Source organism: Dermacentor andersoni, chromosome 11, assembly GCF_023375885.2.
Source record: "Dermacentor andersoni chromosome 11, qqDerAnde1_hic_scaffold, whole genome shotgun sequence".
Lineage (NCBI taxonomy): Eukaryota > Metazoa > Arthropoda > Arachnida > Ixodida > Ixodidae > Dermacentor > Dermacentor andersoni.
In genome coordinates this window covers 64,849,767-64,871,269 of record NC_092824.1, presented here as the reverse complement: position 1 = coordinate 64,871,269, position 21,503 = coordinate 64,849,767, and the positions used below count along the sequence as shown (strand labels likewise).

The 21,503-nt window shown below is 46.6% G+C and overlaps 1 protein-coding gene across 4 annotated transcripts in view; it reads left to right on the top strand.

Moving 5' to 3' along the window:
- The window catches only part of LOC126517463 (putative ferric-chelate reductase 1 homolog), an 86,975-nt gene extending 66,484 nt beyond the window's left edge, over positions 1–20,491 (top strand). For 3 of the 4 annotated variants that reach the window (XM_055064492.2, XM_050167185.3, XM_055064491.2), the window contains exons 7-16: positions 3,157–3,255; positions 5,452–5,617; positions 6,308–6,415; positions 9,407–9,522; positions 9,929–10,015; positions 11,915–11,971; positions 13,180–13,279; positions 15,405–15,551; positions 17,710–17,810; positions 19,433–20,491. In XM_055064492.2, the coding sequence (XP_054920467.2) occupies positions 3,157–3,255; positions 5,452–5,617; positions 6,308–6,415; positions 9,407–9,522; positions 9,929–10,015; positions 11,915–11,971; positions 13,180–13,279; positions 15,405–15,551; positions 17,710–17,810; positions 19,433–19,534 (1,083 nt within the window). In that variant the 3' untranslated portion in view covers positions 19,535–20,491. The remainder of the gene's footprint in view (positions 1–3,156; positions 3,256–5,451; positions 5,618–6,307; positions 6,416–9,406; positions 9,523–9,928; positions 10,016–11,914; positions 11,972–13,179; positions 13,280–15,404; positions 15,552–17,709; positions 17,811–19,432) is intronic. The other variant, XM_055064493.2, reaches the window with a different exon arrangement.
- Positions 20,492–21,503: the final 1,012 nt, after the last annotated feature.

The window sequence follows — 21,503 nt, the reverse complement described above, 5'->3', positions numbered from 1 at the left end:
GCGCTCCCCACCCATAGGAACATGCCCACATACCCACAGTCCCACATACGCACGGTCCCACATACGCACGGTCCCACATACGCACGCTCCCACATACGCACGCTCCCACATACGCACGCTCCCACATACGAACGGTCCCACATACCGTAACAACAAGAAAAAAGAAGCTGAAAAAAAGAAGAACGTGATGTGTATCGTTACTTCTTTTTTTGTTTTATTGGCTTACGAGAGGGGCTAACAAAGTTGTTATTATTGTCGCGAAGGAACAACAGAGGTTAAGCGATGAAAGGCGCCTGCGAGTTTAATCTGAGCACGCACTCGCGATAACCTGCTCCCCCCTTTTTTTTTTCTTTATGTCAACGCTTATCCGCCAACTGTATTGTAGCGTTTCCGCGAGCACGTCGAATTGCGGTTCGCCACCGAGCGACGGCCGGCCATTGCCTTCTTCGTCGTTCAGGCTCGTACGACCACGTCAAAATCGTGTACGCCACTTTACAACAGCTTCGCGGTGAGCTGAACCATCGCCACCGTGTACACCGCCACCAGCTCGGCGCGAATCTGCTGGGCGTCGGGTTCCTTGAAATGCGGACAGCAGATCACTGCTCGAGGTTAAACCGATTTTCCCCGATGGATGCCGCCATTATCGTTTTGACGTCCTTCGGCTGTCTCGCGGTACTATACACGGAAAAATGTTCTTATACTCCGTTATAAATAGAAAGACGTGCGCTCATTTTGGGTACCGACAGCAGGAACTTTATACCCACCTCATTTCGAAGTGTTGACACTCTTTCCAGTTCGGTCTGTCGCCTCTACACTGTAATTTACACCCTCAAAAGTGAAAAAAAAAAAAGGGTGTGAATCGATCCACGATTGCACTTTTACCTCTAAAGTAGGGTGTAAGTGTGCAATCGCAGTTATGCACCCGGAAAGGGTACAAGGTTGTGAGTTGTAGATTGATTTACACCCTGATTCCTATTTAAGGGCGTAAGTTATCTAACCGCGTATTCTGCTATTTGTTGTGAGCACCGAGATATAGCAGCACCGAGCGTGCCGGAACGAGCATCAAAACTTCGCGATGTCCGGCTCCCGCATGACCACCCTCTGCCACGATTTGTGACCACTCGCACTGCACCTGGCTTGGACAGTAAACCGAAACTGGTTCGTAGCAAGTTATTTAAGGCGCTCTGACGCTTGACCATTGTGTCTGCGGTGGTTTAAATATCTAGGACCGTCGTTTAACGCAACAAAATGGCAAGTCGGAAATGTCGTGCCAGCCGCCCCCCCCCCCCCCCATCCCTCCTTTAATCTGTACCTGAATCTAAGCGCACTAGCGTTCTTGCATTCATGCCCTCCTCACGCTTATAAAATGCGGCCGCCCTGGCCCGAGAATTCGACGTGCCACTTCACTAATGCGAAATCACATAGGCGGCTGATCCACCGCGGCTAAAAAAAAAAAAAAAAGAAAAAATATGCGCCCTTCAGTCTAGCGAATTTAGTACCGTGTTCGTAGGCCGGCGAGACCACGTCGCAATCCAGAACACGGGAATCCGCACACCCGTTGGTATAACTACGCCTGGGCTGTTTAAGCAAGCGAAAATGGTTTCCGCCTGAAAGAAAAGTAGACGCTCACTTTGCCAACGCACATGCTGCTACGTGCGCGTAGCCTTGAAATATGCGCAGACAGTGGGCTTTTGTCCGCGTTAGTCCGCTATTACAGGTTTACTCGTCCTTTCGTCCCGGCCATTTAGCGGCGCCTAACCAAGTTCCCCTACTGTTTCCGCCTTGATATAATTGGAACCAAGTATCTTGAAAAAGGGGGCTTCGCGTGGTCGCAGCAATTACTGGTGTTCCTTGCGGTTGTATAGTTGTAGTAGTTACCGTCCCTTATGTGGCTGTAGTGGCGCGTGCCTTGAAAAGCGGTATCCGCTTGTAGTTCTCAAAACCCTCCTTCTCATGATCCTTTAGGATTGCAAAGGTATTGTCTCGTCGGATATTTACGGCTGCCGCGAGGCTGTCTTGGGAAGCGTGCCGTTTTAAATATCAGAACCTTCGGGTGCCCTCTTTTGTCTCAAAAGTGTTGTGACCGGAGTTTGGCGTTACGTGCGTTTTTCTCAAGGCTGCCTCCTTTGCTCGGGAAAAGCCTCCAATATTCAGTTTCATACGCTTCAGGCAATCCTCCAAAGTGGAGAGACTTCTCTCATGCTCGCATTTGCGACCCACAAAGGTAATGTCACGTATGGAAAAAAAAAGAAAGAGAAGTGTACTAGGCGCATCATGTAATAGAGCGTAACATTAAGACTCACATTTTTATGTCGCAAAAGAATTTGCACAAATGTCGTACGCAATTCCGAACATATTTACCGGCAAACTAGCAAAGCGACGCGTCTCAGCAACCGCAGCACACCGTCTTCGCTCGCGACCGAGGCGTATACTATACGCTGCATACTGGAAGCACAAAGGTGGACCTCTAATGCGTAAGCTATAACGTAGCCTAACGTGTCCCCTAGTTGTGGCTGCAACGTACTAAGTAGTTATTCCGCAGGAATCGTCGCAGATCGAGAACAACGGCGCTGCGAAACATGCAGAGCTAAGAGTTCTATGATCGCACTATAGCGTATTCCGTGAAGCGCTCGCTGCCTGCTGAGTACTAAACGGGGTATAAGTTCGCGAGCACTTTTCTTTCTTGGTATCGCCTAGCGTAATATAACCGAATGGCTGTAGTTTTCACTGTGCGTTTCATGTACTTCCGTGGTCATTATGGCAGTACTTTTGGCTCACACATATGTTGTTGTTGTTCACGTAAGAACACTCTTCGGCGTGTTTTTTGTCCTTTGCACTGTCGGTATCGTCAACTTCTTTTGCAGATAAAGAATGCAAAACACCTCAATTTATACAATAGTCGGGATTAGAAAAAACATAATGAAAATGCGCCTCTCCCCCCCCCCCCCTCCCCTTTCCAGAAGAGAACGAAACTAAGCTTTGTGTAATGCCTCGCGAAAGACGAGAGACGCGTGTATAAATACAGTCCTTTATTTTTTTCGTTATTTATATCCTGCGAATGTTGTTTGCAAAAGGTGCGATGGAGGCCTATTTGTGTCCCTGTCTTTTGTTACGCTTTCAACGTGCCAAGGTTATTTTCCCTCTGTGTCCTTTTAGGATATGGCCAGCGTGGTCGAGTGCCTGCGCCACAATGGAGTGATGTCGATGCGCGAGTCTTGGAACAGTGACGGCAAGAAGAACATACTGATTGTCAATGTGAGTACTCTTGCTCTGAAAGGACGACTGTGGAGCTGTAAAGCTTCTACGTCTTTTACATAGTTTGTGGTTTCTAGGAAACGGCACGGATGTGCAATTTTTTCTTTTGAACTATAGTTTCAAATTGTATAAGGGCTGGGTACGGAATATTTCTTATGGCTACGCTGTTTTTGTGGACCTCCATATACCGTGTGTCCCAACTAATGTTAGCCAAGCTGTTCAAAGAAATAAAAAAAGCATATGGAATCGTGGTTCAAGATACGATTTTAAGACCTGTGGTGTCCTGCCGTGAGGGCTCTGAATATCTAACACCAAAGGCCTTAAAATCGTGTGTTGCACCGCGTTTTATTAATATTTTTTTCCAACAGCTTGGCTAACGTTAGCTGGGACCACCTATATGTAGAGCAAGTAAAAGTACACGACTCGTTCGAATTCATGATTAATATTACGGCGAATTATCGTGTCGAATTTGTCCTGAACTGTATACTCCGAACCAATACCTGTCGATGTGAAAATCTTCCCCGGCGTCCATCAGTGCTGCCAAAACATTGAAAGCTGACAACTCTCTCCAAAAATAGTTTTTAGCCGGGCTCGTTAGTACCACGACATAATACGGTGAACGTCGCGTGCAAGAACCGGTACTCAGACGGGGGAAATCGACATGCCCGTGTGTCGTCGCTGACTACCATGCACCGAACTGTGTAATAATTTCAATCACTTCTTATCGGGCACATTTCGTAAATGCTTAGGGATTTTAATGCATTGTTGGCGTGTAGACGATTGCACGCGCGTCGCACAAAAGAGAATAATGCGGCTACACGTTTTGACCGGCATTAAATATGCGATGCGTTTGCGAGCATGGCCTCCGAGATTGCGGGCGCTGCCTGCGCGCCCATTCTCGACTTGTCATGTCAGGCCACGAAAGGCCACTGATCGCCCCGAATCAAGCGCGCGTGACAAATTGCTCCAGCTGAGACCTTGGCACCGTTGCCACCTCACTCTCGCCTGTCAAGTTGGAGGTTTCGGAACCTGAGCTATCTAATTCATTTACGTTTTGTTTTCGCAGCGGTTGCTAAGCGGTGTAATGCGCCAAATAAATGTACGCGAAAGCAGAAGGGCCTCGCTTTGCGCCGATACTGCGAGAGTGACTTGTGAAATGAACTCGAAGTTAACGATAACTCACAGTCGTCAGGTTGGCCAGTTCGTAACTTAAAGGGACACTAACGACTAAATCAGTTTAGAACGGTAAAGTGTTCCTTGAAAACTACAATTTCGCTAATTTCACGCGGATAGGTTGATTAAAACAAAAAGAAAATGAAGTTAAAATTTCTATTCTATTGAATTTCGCTTCGTAACCCCACCGCTGGTACGGCACTGTGATGTCACAGATTTAAAACATTTTTTTTTTCGTATTTGGGCTTCGCTGGCACAGTAAAGGTTCGTAAAACTTGCTAAGTTCAATCTTTATGTCCCTTAGAATGCAATGCAGTCCATTTTCGGCGATAAGACGATTAAGTAGGCTCTAGCAGACGGCGTCAGAACCTGACGGCGAGCGGTTGCGGGAACTTCAAGGTGGGGGCGCCACTGGCTTCATGTTTTTGCGGATTTTCTTTTGCGGCCGACTTTGAAAGTTGTAGCGCATTGAGTCGCATTATTGTGTGTACTTTTCCTTTCTCAATTTTTTCTTGTTTCTTCTATCGCATTTTATGCCCTTTACCCGTTTCCTCAGCGCAAGGTAGCCAGCTGGTACGCACAATGGCTAACCTCCCCGTATTTCCCTCTCTTTCTTTCTTCTCCTCCTTTCCGGCTTACCAAACCTCTTCTCATGATAAGAGTGGCTCTTTTGGTATTGCACAAGGGTCATCTACAAATACAGGTGAGATAATCTGTTCTTTTATTTAACACCCAGCCCCATTGCATACTCACGGATGGTCTTAGTGTGTCATGCGCGCATCTGAAGCAGATGGCAGGCGAGGAACAGCATTGGATTCATGACGTGGGTTGTAGACCCCAGGTCCAAGTGCCGGCAGGTGTAAGCGCCGTAGTGGCCGAGATTGTTCTGTGAGAGAGACTTCCTCCACCCGAGAAATGATTGCGCGTAAGAGTGCAACAAGCACGCGTGGGGGATGATGGGAGTCGCTTCCCTCTGAAGAGATTTTTTGTTAGCAAATGACCTCTTTTTTCTGTCCGTTTCAGCAAACTCCTGGCCTGACATTCCTAAAGCGAGACTACAGCGACGGGATGCTTCGTTGCTCCTGGCACCGAGCTCACGTCACTAGCGTGCAGAAGACCACGTTCAACACCGCGACCAACAGCTACCACTTGCTCTTGGCAGCCGGCCAGTTTGAAGGAAACACCGACGGTAAGATGCTTCGTCGATTAGACATTTCGGTGCAGTCAAACTGTCTTGTGCAGCGAAAAGGGTCAGAACGGAAAGGGCCTTTGGCGACGGCGTCCTTCCTGTTCTTGAGAATCGTCGTAATCGCTGTCGCGACTATATACATTTCGCTTCGGCACGATTTGTCCCACAATCATGTCAAGATATCCAGTATTTTACCTTCACAAGACTAAGTAATATTGGGGATACCCGTAAAAATTTTGCCGGTTTTTAGCTTCGCGTGTCAATAATAAAAATGCTGCATTGCTTCGTTATTGTTTGCCCACTTTACAAAGCTTCTCCTGTCGCGTTTCGCCGTATATCAATGAGTCCTTGACGGAAACCACAAAACAGTAGTCGTATTCGTCCACTTCTGATGGAAAGGTTCCTGGTGTTCATGAATGATTGAACAGTCAGTTTATTTCCGCGTGTATAAAAAAGAAAACACTGTTTCGAAATCACCTGTGCCTTTATCAGCACTGCTAGTTCTGGGCACAGCCATACCGTTAATACAAAACTTCATTGTAACACAGCTTGAAAGGTCACATGAATTCGATGTTCAGATTCCAATAACAGAAACAGCATTGTTATCTTACGCGCTTAGCGTGCGTGCTACAGAACTTTTTTTTACCACATTTCGTACCTCTTAACCTACCTCTTTCTCTTGGTTTTCAGTTAAGAAAGAACACTACGAACGGGATTACACCAAGACTCCTGTAAACCTGAAGGCTATGCAGGTTGCTCTCGGCGGGGCAGGCTCCGATATTTTCATCAAGCTTCACGGTAAGCCGTGCATAGGATACCTTGATCTTTTGTGCCGTTTCCGTTGTTTTGTAAAATTAATTACTGCTTTTGTGCTTGTTGAACGTACCACACCTAATGCCGAATGAATGCAAAAAATCGCGTCTTTTAAACAACGATGCGTTTACTGCTTGTTCCCTTAGTCAACTCGCACACAAGGTCGTAGTTTCGATACCCGGTCAAAAACGCTCGTGGGCTTGAACGTTGCTTCAGCCTGTTCTTGGTAATTCAACGAGCCGGACGATTGGTGGACTCCGTCAGTCACGTAAAGGTCAATGAACGAAAGTCGATCGTGTTCACTGTACTTAGCCGTACTGTGCTGTACCACACTGTACACTGTGATGTGCTGTTGCACGTTGAAATACCCCAGGTAGTCGCATCTAATCCGTAACGCTCCACTATGGCATCTCCGATAATGCTCAGTGATGCTGCGGGATATGAAACAACACGAATCAATAATTCAATCAATAGTTGCGACCGGAATGGCGGTGACTATGACCAACGATGAAGCATGACAGTGTGCTCAGCGTTGGAAAAAAAATTGGCGACGATCAACGGCAGCTCGGAATGACCGAAATATATTATTACCAACAGGGTTGTAACCAAAAAGCACTATATATGTAATGTTCTGGAATAGGTTTTATCTTGTCTTTCAAGTTACCTTGTAATGTAACTGAGGATTTTGTCAAAACGTGGTGGGACTTCAGCACCTCATCACAAAGCAGGTGGTCCCACGTCGGGCGTTGACTGACGGTGCAGTGTTCACGAGAGGAAACCTTTTGCTACGGAACCCGCCACGGTAGCTTAGCGGCTATATGGCGTTGCGCTGCTTAACTCGAGGTCGCGAGTTTCATCATCGCCGTGACGGTCGCATTTTCATAGGGGACGAACTAGAATGGCACCTGTGTACTTATATATAGGTGCATGCGGTGAAATTTAATCCTGCGTGCCCCAATATACGGCGTGCCGCATAATAGGATCGGGGTTTTTCGCACGTACAATACCATAAAACAAAGCCAAACTATAGTAGCTAATTTTTAACTGAATTCCACGCCAAACTCACCCTACTTACGCATCCTGCGCGCGTCGCGGTGTAAAAAGAAAATCGCGTCTGCAAAAAAGAAAAAAAAGAACTTAATTTACAGCACTTAAACGCCGAACACAGATAGTACTTCGCTCTCAACGTCACGCTCCTGGCGACAACGCTAAGTTGAACAATTTCTGACCCCCTCCCCCCCTCCCAGAAAAAAAAACGTCCTAAGAAAAAAAGGGATAAGTTCTTTTTCCCAGCTATTGGTAGCATTCGTGGATTCTGCACTACGATTCATTGAGGGGTTGCGTATGCATGCGTACTGGTATACATCAAAAGCGCAATGGGGGTCTTTCTTGCCCATTCTTCAAGGGTCCCAGAGAACTGGAAGAATGCCAACATTATAATTATCAACAAAAATGAAGACATTAGGGAATTGAACAATTATAGGCCCATTAGCTTACTTCCAGTATTGTGTAAAATATTCACCAAGACAGTATTCAAATATTCATCAAGATAAATACCCTCTCCGGTGGTCTTTAAGGACAATAAATTGAACTGAATTGAACAATATAATAAGGGCAACACCGGAATACAGTCAGCCAAGAGAACAGGCTGGTTTCAGGAAGGGATGCTCTACAATGAATCGCATCCATGTCGTCAACCCAATAATCGAGATATCTGCAGAGTACAATCAGCATTTCTATATAGCTTTCATAGATTGCGAAAAGTAATTTGATTCAGTAGAGACAGGAGCACTCATAGAGGCATTACGTAATCAAGGAGTACAGGACGCTAACGTAAATATTTTGGACAATATCTACAGAGATTCCACAGCTACATTAATTCTCTACAAAATAAGTATGTAGATACCTATAAAGAAAGGGGTCAGACAAGGAGACACAATCTCTCCAATGCTATTCACTGCGTGCTCGGAAGAAGTATTCAAGCTATTAAACTGGGAACGCGAGTAGTGAGGATCAACGGCGAATATCTCAGCAACCTTCTGTTTGCAGATGGCATTGTCGTGTTCAGTAACACTGGGGACGGGTTACAAGATATGATTGAGGACCTTAACAGAGCGAAAGTGTAAGAGTGGGGTTGAAGATTAATATTCAGAATGCAAACATAATGATGAAAAGCTGGGCATGCAAACAAGAGTTCACGATCGTCAGTCAGCCTCTAGAGTCTGTGAAGGAGTACGTTTACCTAAGTGGGACCTAGGTCACCTAGGTCATGATCAGGGTCCCCACCCTTATCATGAGTAGGAAATTTACAGAAGAATAAAACTGCGTTGGAGTGCATACGTCAGACAGTGTCAGATCATGACTGGAAGCTTATTATTATAATTGAAAAGAAAGGCGTAGAATCAGCGCATTTCACCGGTGCTAACATATCGGGCAGAAACTTTGAGACTGACAAAGAAGCTTGAGAACTAGTTAAGGACCGTGCAAAGAGCGATGGAACGAAGAATGTTAGGCGTAACGTTAAGAGACAGAAAGAGAATGGTGTGGATAAGAGGGCAAGCGAGGATAGCCGATATTATAATTCACATTAAGAGAAAAAAATAGAGCTGGGCAGGTCACGTAATGCGTAGGTTACATAAACGATGGACCATTAGAATTACAGAATGGGTGTCGAGAGAAGGGAAGCGCAGTCGAGGACGGCAGAAGACTATATGGGGTGATGAAATTAGGAAATTCGCAGCTGCTAGTTGGAATCGGTTGATGCAGGGCAAGGGTAATTGGAGATTGCAGGGAGAGGGCTTCGTCCTGCAGTGGACATAAAATAGGTTGGTGATGTTGATCATGATGAGCTACCGATGGACCGTTTTCTCCTGGGAACAGCCACAAGCAGAAACCTTGTGACTAAATGCCTACGTACAATTTTGCTTATGTCGTGCCAGTTCATGGGAGTCACTTGTCGTTCTAATGCTTTTCCAGGCTCACTGATGATTGTCGCCTGGGTGCTGCTTGTTAGTGTCGGCATCCTTCTCGCCAGGCACTACAAGAACGTCTGGGAGGCCACCACCATATGCGGCGTCAAGCCATGGTTTGCTGTAAGGGCGCTTCTGGAGTCTGTCTTAAATAATGAGTTAGAGAAACAGTGGATTGCTTGGAATTGCTTTCTGGGAACGTGCATCATGCTGACCGGAGAAGTGTGTCCGTGATAATTAAGAGAATCGTTAGAAAGGTGCTTGTTTTTTTAGAGACAGATCCGAATGAGTGGATATGAATTTTATTCATTCACTCAAGAAAATAAAAGCACAGCAACAAAATAATCAGAAGGAGGTCTCAAAGCTCAAGGCTGTAAGGGGAACTTCTGTTCTAATTAAGAAGAGCAAAACAAGTTAGCGTAAAGCAAAACCATTTTTGCACTGGTCAATAATTTCTTGTGGGGTTTGCCGCATAATTTCCTGCGAACAAACATCTTCTGAGGAGTCCCTTGTTTCTTCACATTTCCAGTTCCACCGAGTCCTCATGATGCTTGCGGTGGCCATGATGATTGCAGCCCTCGTGCTAATCTTCTACAAGGTCGGCCAGTGGAGCGTTGTGAGTTGAGGCGACATTTATCGACTACTCATTTCCAGCACCTACTGGTGTAATGATATTTAAATTCAATTACTGATACTTAAAGCCGTTGTCCTTTACGGACTGTTCGTACAAAGCTTCTATCGTTTGCATAACAAATTATTGTTGGTGCAGCAAGAGGTTGCCCGTCATGTCTTAGAAAATTGCGCTTGAAGTTTCGCTTTCTAACAACTCAAGACTGTGTGGCCTTCGGAACAAATGTTTCGCCTACACCATTTTTGCATTGTGGAAATGGCTCGGCGCTGTTAACTTTTCACCTTCTTGCCCGCAGAGAGTTGCTCTACCATGGTGGCTTTCTCCACTGGCGTCCAATTTGCTATCAGTTATAATTACCACGCTTTAGGTTAATGCTGTTGTGCGCATGGTGTCGGCAACAGATACATTATCATAAAAACAATTTGCAGTTTTGCAGCGAAGCACTATATGGCTAGCCGATTCGTCCGTCTATCCGTCCATCTGTCGGTCGCCTGTACACCGATAACTCCTCCGGCGCGACGCCATGCGCGTGCGCCAAAAAAGAAAAGATAGAAATAGAGGCGCACGATTAGCCAACACCGCCTAGGTAGCACAAGGCCTGTTTACTCCGATCCATTACGTGACGCTACCTGGCCCGACATTTCCACTGACAAGGCTGGCGTGATCAAAGCGGTGATGTCAAAATCACTGTTGCCTACTCGGGAGCATCCCCATTAGATTCTATGGCAGTCGGGCCAGGTAACGTGACGTCATACATTGGTGTGGAAAGGCCTTGTGATATCTAGGTTGTGTTGGACTAGCTGCGAACAGTAGTGACGTCGCTGCTCTCAGTCGCGGCCGAGCGCGCGCGCAGCAATTTCTTTGCGGCTCCCAAATGGGTAGGCCACGCGTCATACGTACTCCTGAGGAGCAGGCAGCTTGCGATCAGCAACGCCGCGACCAGAACCGGGAACGAGCTCGTCTACGCCGTACCGATGCTGCAGTCCGGGCACAAGAACAGGCTCGTGCATCCGAGCGCAAGCAGGAACTGCGTACCGGGGATTCGGCAGCCTACCAAGCCGTCGTTTAATGAACTGTCGGGATTAACCCAGTAATAAACACCGGGGCCGCGTGTTTCAGCTTCGCTGGTTAACCGCCCATACAGGGCGCTTGGGCGGTCATCTTTTTTTTATGTTTGTTTTTGTAAGGGGGGAAAGGTGGGGGTTGGAGGTTGCATGTGTCAACACAGGTGCAAGAAATTTTCTTATATTTAATTGTCGTAGTAATTTAACGGTTTTGTTATGTCCTATACGTTGTGGGTGACGTACGTTACTCTGCTCTCTGCTGTCAGCACTAGTTCCAGTGTAACTTTCTGGGATTCGCAGCTATTGGACCAGGCGAGACTTAGGACCGAAGAACGTTTGCAGCACCGGCTTAAATTTTGCTGTTTTTAAGGTCGCTTTCCATTCTAGACACCTTTTCTGGTTAAATGAAATTGTATTAGGTCTAATTAAATCAGGCCATGTTTAGGTCAAACAATCCTTTTTTTCGACTTCAACGAATGCTTGCTATGTTTATTATCTGTTATGTGTTGTTGTGTCCGGGGGGCGGGGGAGGCTGTCAGGTTTGTGTTGTACGATATTCGAGTCAAAGAGTGTACCTCAAATTGAAACTCTGTCTGATATCATCATTGTCGGCAGACATGTGGTCATATTACACGTTTTTAATTCATTGTGCTATGTCCCTTAAGTGCATTGCTTGCATTCTGGCAGAATGTTGATTACATGCCCCTTTCATGCTTGTATGAATTGCACCTATATGTATAGAAAATATAATCATTTCAGAATGAATTTCAGAATAAGCAAACCACATCAAGTTTGACTCGTTTGTTATGTTTTCTTCCAGACTGAAAATCCGCATCCAATCTTGGGCATTGTGTGCTCAATTTTAGGGATTCTGCAGGTAACATTACTTTCATGTACCTCTTTCCTTCTGTCTCTACCTAAGCATTCTTGGGAACTCTTTAAAAATGTGAAGATATGTTTTCTTTTTTTTTTTGGGGGGGGGGGGAATAGAAGGAAGGGGTGACGCCTTTTGTAGCTGTGCGCTACATATATTCTCAACTTGACCTGCTGTTTTCTTGCACAGGGGGACTGCTTCTTCGCCTTCTGTTAGATATTGGGCTGTTGCTTGGTCATAAACATGGTTCATTAAGATATAAGCGATTTTGTTAGGTCGTCGCGTTTCACTAAGTCATGATGACGACGTGCAGGACAAATTGGTTTCTACCTGTGATCTTGGGATAGCAGCCTCTTTAGTCTCCCTTTTGTCGCAGTTAAGTAAAAGATCACCGCGGATCATGAAAACCGAAGGAAAAAAGTTTGCTTTCTGTTTCGGTGATGAGAGGAAAAAAATGCTGACTGTGGCAGTTATCTGTCTAAGCTGTGGCAGTTATCAACGCAGTTATCGGGTTATGATATTGCAACCGCGATTACAGGTGGCCGCTCATTTCAATTTGCCATAATATATATTGATTATACAGTATTAATAAAGATAATAATAATGATTATGATAGCACTTGCGCGTAGTCTGGTCACGATGAGTCAGCAGGTATACTTTCCAAAGATGTGTCGGGACCAAGGCAAACGGAAAGTCCTGTTTCAACGCGGTTCCACCGGGGCCGGGGCGAAAAGTTTTGTGGTCGTTACAGATTCGCATATGAGATCATAGCTGAGCGAATGAAGGCACCGATGACATATTTTGGGGGCTTCGCGGGACACGTCTTTCTTTACTGAAATAGCCACGCCAGGCTTAGCTTGCGTGACAAACTTGATCAGGTGTTGGTGAGTGCACTCCCCTGCATAATATTTTTTTTTATCGTTAAAGGAAGTTCTTTAAATATCACCCAAATAATTATGTAGAGCGCTGAAAATACGCAGGTATGATGAGTAGAAATGAGTTTGTTAACGACATGCTACCTCTTATGCTTGTGTATTTGATTATTCTGATAAACTTCGTTGTTTAAAAAGTTTTATGCACTTGTTGGGTCTGTTTGTACATCAGAGGCCGCCTCGCTGATTCATGATGTCGTATATCTGCTAATAGGCAAACCCTACGGATCCTTGGCCTGGCATGGAATATTACAACTATGCCCTCATTTCATATTTCAGCCCATCATGGCGCTATTCCGATGCCACCCCCACGAAGAAAACAGGTATATCTTCAACTGGGCTCACTGGTTCAACGGCAACGTTGGCCAAATAGTTGCAGGTAAGTGTTTCCGCTGCAACAATCTAGTATACTGAGCGTATCAGCGAATAAACCAAGCTTCATTAAAATTTTTTCAAAGAAATGGAAGTATCGTTTGTTTTCGGCCCTGGTGTAAGTGCTGCTGGCGGACGGATGAGACGCGGTGATTATGACGCCATATAACTAATATAATCTTATCACCGTTTGAACTATCAAACTTAGAATCCCTTTTAATGGGTAAGTGGAACCGAGCTGCCCGTAGGTGCCAGATCATCTTTTGCTCGCCGTAAATTGCGATTCCGCCTGCATTTGTGGCAGGACGAATCGGTATTGTTGAAACCGAAACTATGAGGCAGGGAGGCCCTCGGAACATACGTCAGTGGGTGACGTCATTCAGCGGTGGAAAGCCAGGGGAGGTATTCTGTAAGAGTCCACCTAGTGGGCACGTCCATTTCGTCTGCTGCTGAAGTGCTCATTGGCTGGGGGTGGACTGCGCGTGCGCAGTAGCCAGCCTACACAGCCAATCAGCGCTTCAGCAGCTGACGCAATGGACGTGTCCACTAGGTGGACTGTTACGGAATGCCTGATACTCGGACCGTGGCCACACCTGTCACTGGCACGAAAAACGATTCGTGCACTAGCGATTCGTGCACTTGAAGTGCACCGGCTTAAGAGACCGTGTATAGTGTCCCTGTGTATAGTGCCCTCCCACACGCTCTCAGTGCTTACTCTCTCCCTTCCTCTTTCTATTCCCCTTTCCCCCACCCCCAGTGTAGGGTAGCAAACCGGGTGCTCTTCTGGTTGACCTCCCTGCCTTTCCTGTCCTTGCTTTCTCTCTCTTTCTCTCTCTCTCTCTCTCTCCCTGCAGCGCGCGGCCAGCGTCTGTATTTGCATAGCTCAAGTGATTAGCCATTAGCAGCAAGGAGCATAGTTGCTTAGTCACGCTGCGGGCGCGTCGATTGCCTGGGCCCTGCAGGCAGCACATCTCGGGACATTCACGAGGTAGATATGAAACAGAATGCAATCGTGTGTCAAAAGTGCTGCAATGTTATTGTCTCGTTTTAGTGATGGTAGAGAACTGCATGGAACCAAAACTGCGAGACACCAGTTTTAACTGTTTTTTAGGCGAGCTTGTACCCAGGAAAACAAGTGACGCTCAAAACACAACGATAGCTGCAAGCACACAGTCGTCGATGACAATCTGGTTACGAAAACATTGTTTCGCCGTAGAATCGGTAACATTATCCGAGAAAATTTTAGTACACGTAGGCGTGCGCTGTGCACCTTGTAACTGTAGTGATACGGTAAACAGGAGGTTACCGGGAAACAAAAAATAATGCGCGCGTGTCCATACAAAAAAAGGACTAGCTGACGGTTCGCGAGCCTTTAAGGATGGTGCTGCTTTTCTTGCCTCCTAAGCGTGATTTAGAAGGCAAACTACTAGAGTGTCAGTAAGGATGAATCTTGACTTGGGATGCCCATTACGAAATTACTCTTCGTGAATGATGAAGAATTCGCTTTTACTTTCACTAATTCACTATTACCGCGAGCGGAGGTCTTGTGCGGTAGAAAAACACGGAACGGCGAAAGCAGGTGGCGACGCCTTGTTGAAGTACCCCCGCCAGTTTCTCGTTGCGGGCCGTATTTCGCGAGCTCCTCATTCGGTTTTGATAATTGTTCACGCACAAGTGAAGGCTACAGTTTGAGTTCTAAGTAAGCCAAACGCGGTCAATCTAAGAAGGTTGGGGAAATTTTTCGGAGCTAAAGTGGGCCAAATGTGGTTAAATGTGTTGAATTCCGTTACATCACACTGACGTATGGACGTAGATTGTGTACGAAATTCAACGTATGGAACTTCGTCCTTCATTTTTTTTCCGTTAGTATAATCAACGTGTCTGCGACGAAAACGGAAAGAGTTTTTTTTAATAATGCTTCAAATTTCGGAACTGATCCAGTGTCTCTGCTTAGCGTCCCTTTAGGGAAATTTATAAGTGAACAACGGATGACAGCAATGTCAGGTGTAGTCAGACTTGGAAAGCACGCCTCACCTGAGGCCGCGCTCCAGCGTCCTTAAATTGTGCGACGATGCTTGCAATTACGAGAGATGCTGCTGATGATGACAGTTGTCCTCTTGCCCTTTGTCCAGTGGCGACCATATTCTTCGCCGCGGGTCTGGAGAAGGCACAGCTCAAGGGCGCCGACTGGTTCGTCTACATATTGGCAGCCTTCGTTGGCTTCCACGTACTGGTACACATTGTCATGCAGCTCCACTCTGCGCTCATGTCCAAGAAAGGTAAATCACTCACTCCTCACTCGCCCACTCACTCACTCACTCGCCCACTCACTCACTCACTCGCCCACTCACTCACTCACTCGCCCACTCACTCACTCACTCGCCCACCTACTCCTCACTCGCCCACCTACTCCTCACTCGCCCACCTACTCATCACTCACCCACCTACTCATCACTCACCCACTCACTCACTCACTCACTCGCCCACCTACTCCTCACTCACCCACCCACCCACTCACTCACTCACTCGCCCACTCACTCACTCACTCGCCCACTCACTCACTCACTCACTCACTAATACACACAGACACAGAAATATACATGCTCTCTCTCACTCAAGCACAAACATGCACACACAGACACACGCTTACGCACTCACACAAACATGCACGCAAGCACACACAGGTACACGCTCACGCACTCACACCCACCCACACTCACATTGTCGCGCATGAACTAGACACGCACACAACACTACTACCACCACCACCATCACAAAAATTCAGCGAATCATCGAACTCTGAAATGAATTACTGCAGCAACAGCATGTTCTCACAGCGAAAAACGCCACCTTTTGAAGGAAGACTTCATTTAAGCTGACTTTAACAAGCGGAACTTCAAGAAGTCCTTTTATTTTGTTTATAAACCGGTGACTTTATAAAAAAGAAACAGCGATTAATACATTCAATTGCCCTGTGAAAATAGCGTAGCGCAAGGATTACCAGAGCAGGTTTCTGTATAAATATAGGTTTAATGAAAGGATACGGCAACGTGACCGTGTAATCAACACATCCACTTGTCTTAATGGACACCGCCGATTCCTCCAGAGAAACCCGAGCTGTTAGAAGTCTGTCAAAAGTGATGTTCATGTTTCGATGGAGTCTCTAAGCAGTGACACTTTTCAGTAAGTTACCGCTGCCATGTATGTAAGCCTATGCTGGGATTATAGGAATTGTGGGTTCATTGGCACCAGGCGCCCGTCGTAAGGCGCAGCGGCGTTTTTGCGAACAGCGCCCCGAACGGCAGCATTGAGAGCACTGGCACGTGGAGCGGACGACGGGACCAAGGCGCTCCACGGTGCTTCCAGCGATTTAGCACTGCGGGTTTTAGGGCCTGACGCACCGGGAAACGCATTTTCGAGTGTCTGCTTTTGAGATAGGTCGCCGCTTGTACGAGACAGGTCACATTCATGGCATCAGGTAGTGCATCAAGTAGAAAACTAGCGCAAATTGCGATGCAAATGCACCCCGCCAACAGCACTCACGGCGGTGAGCTAAGACACCGAGCTCCAGCAGTTATTTTCCACATGTTATTTTACTGTGCACGTCAATATCGTCGTGTATTTAATTATGTAAATGAGCGAAGCATCACTAAAATTACGGACAAAGACGGAGACGTACGTTTGCTTTTCTGTTGTTTGTTTGTTTCTTGAGCTGCTTGAGTCGATTGCACATGAATCGGTAAGTTCCCGTTCTCTGCCCGTTGTAATTTTTTCTTTATCTTAGCCATGCTTCGCTGATCTCAATGTCTCAGAAACTAACCCGGTCTTCAGTCATGGTCAATTTCAGACAGCTTAGCACAACGAGAGCCATCGGTGCCGATGAGTTCGAACACACCGGTGCACAGCAAACAGTCACGTACCAGACGCACCGAGAGTTGGGAAGCATGATGAAGTGAAATGTATCCCAAAAGGAAGACTGGGCCGCTGAGAAGGTGGCAGAATGACGACTACGAATCTGAGTGTTTGCCTTCTACGTCTAAGCTCCGAGCGGTTACGCGTGCGAGGGCAAGGTGTAACCGCTCCGTTCGCATGGGACACGAGGCTGTCGCGTATGAGCGTCTCCGTTGTTAACGTTAGAACAACCAGGCCAAGGCGGAGCAGCGTCGGAAATGTAGTGCTCAGCGATGGAACCGTGATACTCGGAGTGCGCGGCTGCCGCCATCTTTTTTTTTCATTTTTTTTTTTTGTCGCCGTGGGACCACACACACGTCGAGAGAACTGTCCGAGCTTTCTCTTGGTGTACTTGCCACTTTCTTCTGCTGCCAACTGCAGTGATCACGTTGCTCGTTTTTTGTTCTGTGAAAGCAGCATTTTAGCTGTATATGAGTTAATGAACGTTTATCAATTGCATTGCTGTTTTATTTCATTTCTGCGCAGAAGTTTCCAACGATATAAAGTTGCAAGACAGGACGCCCGGAAATGGCGTTCACTCTGTGGAGCCAGGCCTTGATATGCAACCGCCAGCGACGGACGCACCGGTATGTGATCATGTTACCTGCGCCTTATGAATAGCTTTGTTAGTCCATAACGGTAGGCGTTACATATAGGGTGTCCCGGATAACCTTAGCGAGAGTTTAAAAATGTGCGAATGCCACGTAGCTGGAACCATATGACATGGAACCAATGTAACATTGTTTGCCGTCGCTTGGAGATACTTAAATTATTCTTTTTTTTTTTTTCATTTGCCGACATTCGGCGACATTCGGCGACCGTGAAGTCTGTACAACGGCGCACGCAGTTTCTACGTAGCGTAAGCTGCTACCAGGAAAGTACTGAGCAAAGTGGGCTGGTCCCGGAGATAGTGAAGTCTGACACGGTGCCTCAAGAGCGAGCTGTCACACGAAAAAAGAAAAAAAAATATAAGGCGACAAATTGGCACGGGGTGCGCGCGCGTAATGTTCGAAAGGGCTGACTGACTTTGGGGAGTTAACTGGCGTGCATGCCGCGACCTGGAAACCGTTGAACACGACTTCCTAGACTGCGTGGAGGGCGGACTCTTTTGGGACGCATTGCAGGGAACTATTAAGAAAGGATTTCCCGCTGTTATGCACATGGCATAAAGTGTTTTTTGCCATTACCTTGTGAAGATGACGTGCCGCTTGACGCTGCCATGCTCTTTGCTCTGTATAGCATTTGGAAGAAGCGCTTGATAGTATTTAGTGCGGATGTTGACGATAGACCAATTCGTCTCTGTTTCCGAGAACTTATCGCAAGATTTCTTGGAGTATATCGATGGCAAGACCCTGTACAGGAATGGCTGAAGAAATTGGAGCCGCTTGAATGCCTAGACGAATTTTGAAACTTCTGATTCGGCCAATGATTGGCCGGCATGTCTTATTCTCTCTTATTATTGTATTTTGAACAAACTCTGGAAATAAAAAAAAAATAAGAGAAATGATCGTGATCTAATGCTAAAGCACCCGGCTGCTGTACTCGACGGCGGAAGTTCGGTTCCTACCTCGGTCGACAATATGCTAGTTTTCTTAAAGCGAGGCGAGACAGGAACCTTTTTACCTGGAACAGAGTGCCAAGAATGAGGCAGATGATGCTTAACGTTAAAATAGGGGGAAAAAAAGCACAGAACGGCATACACAATGCAACAGAGATCGAGATGGGGTCTTAAAGATAGATGCCTTGATTGCTCTTTTAAATGACTATCGTGACGTTAGTTACTTCATATCTAGTGCAGCTTTGCAACAATACGTATCAGTGAATGCAGAGTTTTCGAACCATAAATATACTCGCGTGACAGTTACTTCGTTTGGCTGCCAAATCAGTAGTGTTAGCATTGCGCAATAAACTCTTACTAATATGTCCGAAAATCAATTCATCTTAAAAAATAAACAATAATTCAGTACTATATTAATTGACGTATCGTGTTTTGAAGAGACCGCTTATGCGAATGTTTAGACCAGATGGTGTGCTATTCGTGCGCTGTTGCAGACCACAGAAGAGAAAGTTCGAACATTTAGCCACTCATCATGGGTTTCTGGCATTTTTCTTGGACGGCCCAAACGCGCACGTCGTACAAAAGCCTATTCATTTCGCAACTGTCGCATAGCTGCGTGCAGTGTTCCAATGTTACGCTATTTCGTTCCAGGGAGGCGGCTTCAGGCGCTTCATGCTCGGAATCTACCTGGTCGTCGCCATACTCGTCGTAGCTGCTTTGGTCTCGACGATCTGGTTCGCCACGGCTCCTTGATGACGCCGTCGTGATAGTGGCCTCATGGAGTGATGAGAGACGCGGTTGCGACCATCACTTCGTGTCTCAGTGAGGACGCCCCCCTACCTTGTGCCCCCTCGGCGCAAACCTCAAGGCACATCAAAGAAGCTGGACCCACTTCAACGATCTGTGGTCTTCTCGTTTGCGGACCAACTTGCGGACAGTTATCGACCGAGCAGACGACTTTATTTGCCGTCACCGGTTGTGCCTTCGCAAGTCAAATGCGACGTCGGTAGGGTGCCTCGAAGACTTTGCGAAACAAAAACACCGAAACGTTGTTCATTCATCGCGAGGGTTTCGACGAACCGGCGTATAGCGTCGTGCCAGGAGGCTCGCACGAGGGCCTCGACGCCTGCCCGTTTTGGACATGAATAGTGCCAATGCTTCGTCGAAGGAAGCTCTTCTCCTGAGTGTGCATTTGTCTTTTCGAAGACATTTGAACAGTTTTTTTTTGTACCGTCGTCTACGTTTTCCGGTGTGTGTTATCATGTTTTTCCTTTTAACCAAGTACGTGCTGTTGGAGTGAGCGAGGCCACCTACATACGTTCGCTCTTTAGAAGCAGCTGACGCTTTCGTGCTTTGTCAGCGTTGAGATTTATATAAGCGATGGAGTTTGCTTTGTCATTTTTTTTCCTTTGCTTTGGATGACTTTTAACGTTTCTGACGCCTCGTTGGAGGCGTAAGAGCGGCATGTTTAATTTTTTTTTTCGCTTCTACCTCATATGAAATGTCTATAGGCATAGTGCTTTAGCCAGCCTAACAATTATGTGGACCGTAAATTACGTTAGTAAGCTTTGCTTCACAGTTATTAGATGCCGCCACGCATAGCGTACTGTACATAGGGAAGCAAACTTCTATGAGACCTATGTCAATGCAAATCGTGATGTAAATAAGCGAGTAATATATTGTGTTAATAAATAGTTGTTTTCTTTTTTAGTGATGTCTTGTTTTCCTGAATGCCAGGGCACTATGGGGACTGCTGAAGCGTCCTGTGACAAAGGCTTTTCTCTTTTGACAGATTGACAAAATTGTAGCCTAATCACAAGGATAAACTGGACTGATGCGACGTGTCATTTACACTGATGTGTTACTGATGGAAGTATAACTGTCGACTTTTCTGTAACCTAGTTCCAGCTGGACTCTGCCGTCGCGAAGCTACCCTGATTTGTCGAATATGGCTAGGGGTGGCGTTCACCAAGTCTTTCGCTTTCCAAATCGGATGGGCCGACGACGCCTCGTGTGATAACTGTGGGAACGAGGAGACTCTTCAGCACCTTCTCTGTGACTGTCCTCGCTATAATTTACAGAGACGATCGCTCGCAAACGCGATAGGGCGCTTTGACCTAAGACCTCTAACAGAGGAAGTTATATTAAAATGCCGCCATCACAAGCCATCTCAGCAGAAGGCGACGAGAGCACTGTTGCAGTTTTTAAGGGCAACAGAATTGGACAAGCGGCCGTAGCATGAACAGATGTTCATAGTGCTGCAAGTGGTACTGTGCTGTGCGGTGACAGTGTGCGGTGACAGTGACCAACTGTGATCGTATGTCTGTGCTCCTTTCTTTCTTTATCTCTACTTTGTCACTTTACCTCCCCCTCCCCTCTTTCCCCAGCGTAGGGTAGCAAACCGGATCTTCCCCTCTGGTTAACCTCCCTGCCTCTCCCCTTTCCTCTCTCTCTCTCTCTCTCTAGTGGAACAGAATCGGAACCCGCCATGCTTGCTTAGTAGTGCCTTTGGTGTTGCGCTGCTAAGCACGAGGTCGCGGGATCAAATTCCGCCCACGGCGGCCGCATTTCGACGGGGAGGAAATGCAAAATCACCCGTGTGCTTAGACTTAGGTGCACGTTAAAGAACCCCAGGTGGTCAAAATTAATCTGAAGTCCCCCACTGCGACGTGCCTCATCATCAGATCGTGGTTTTGGCACCTAAAACCACACACCTTAATTG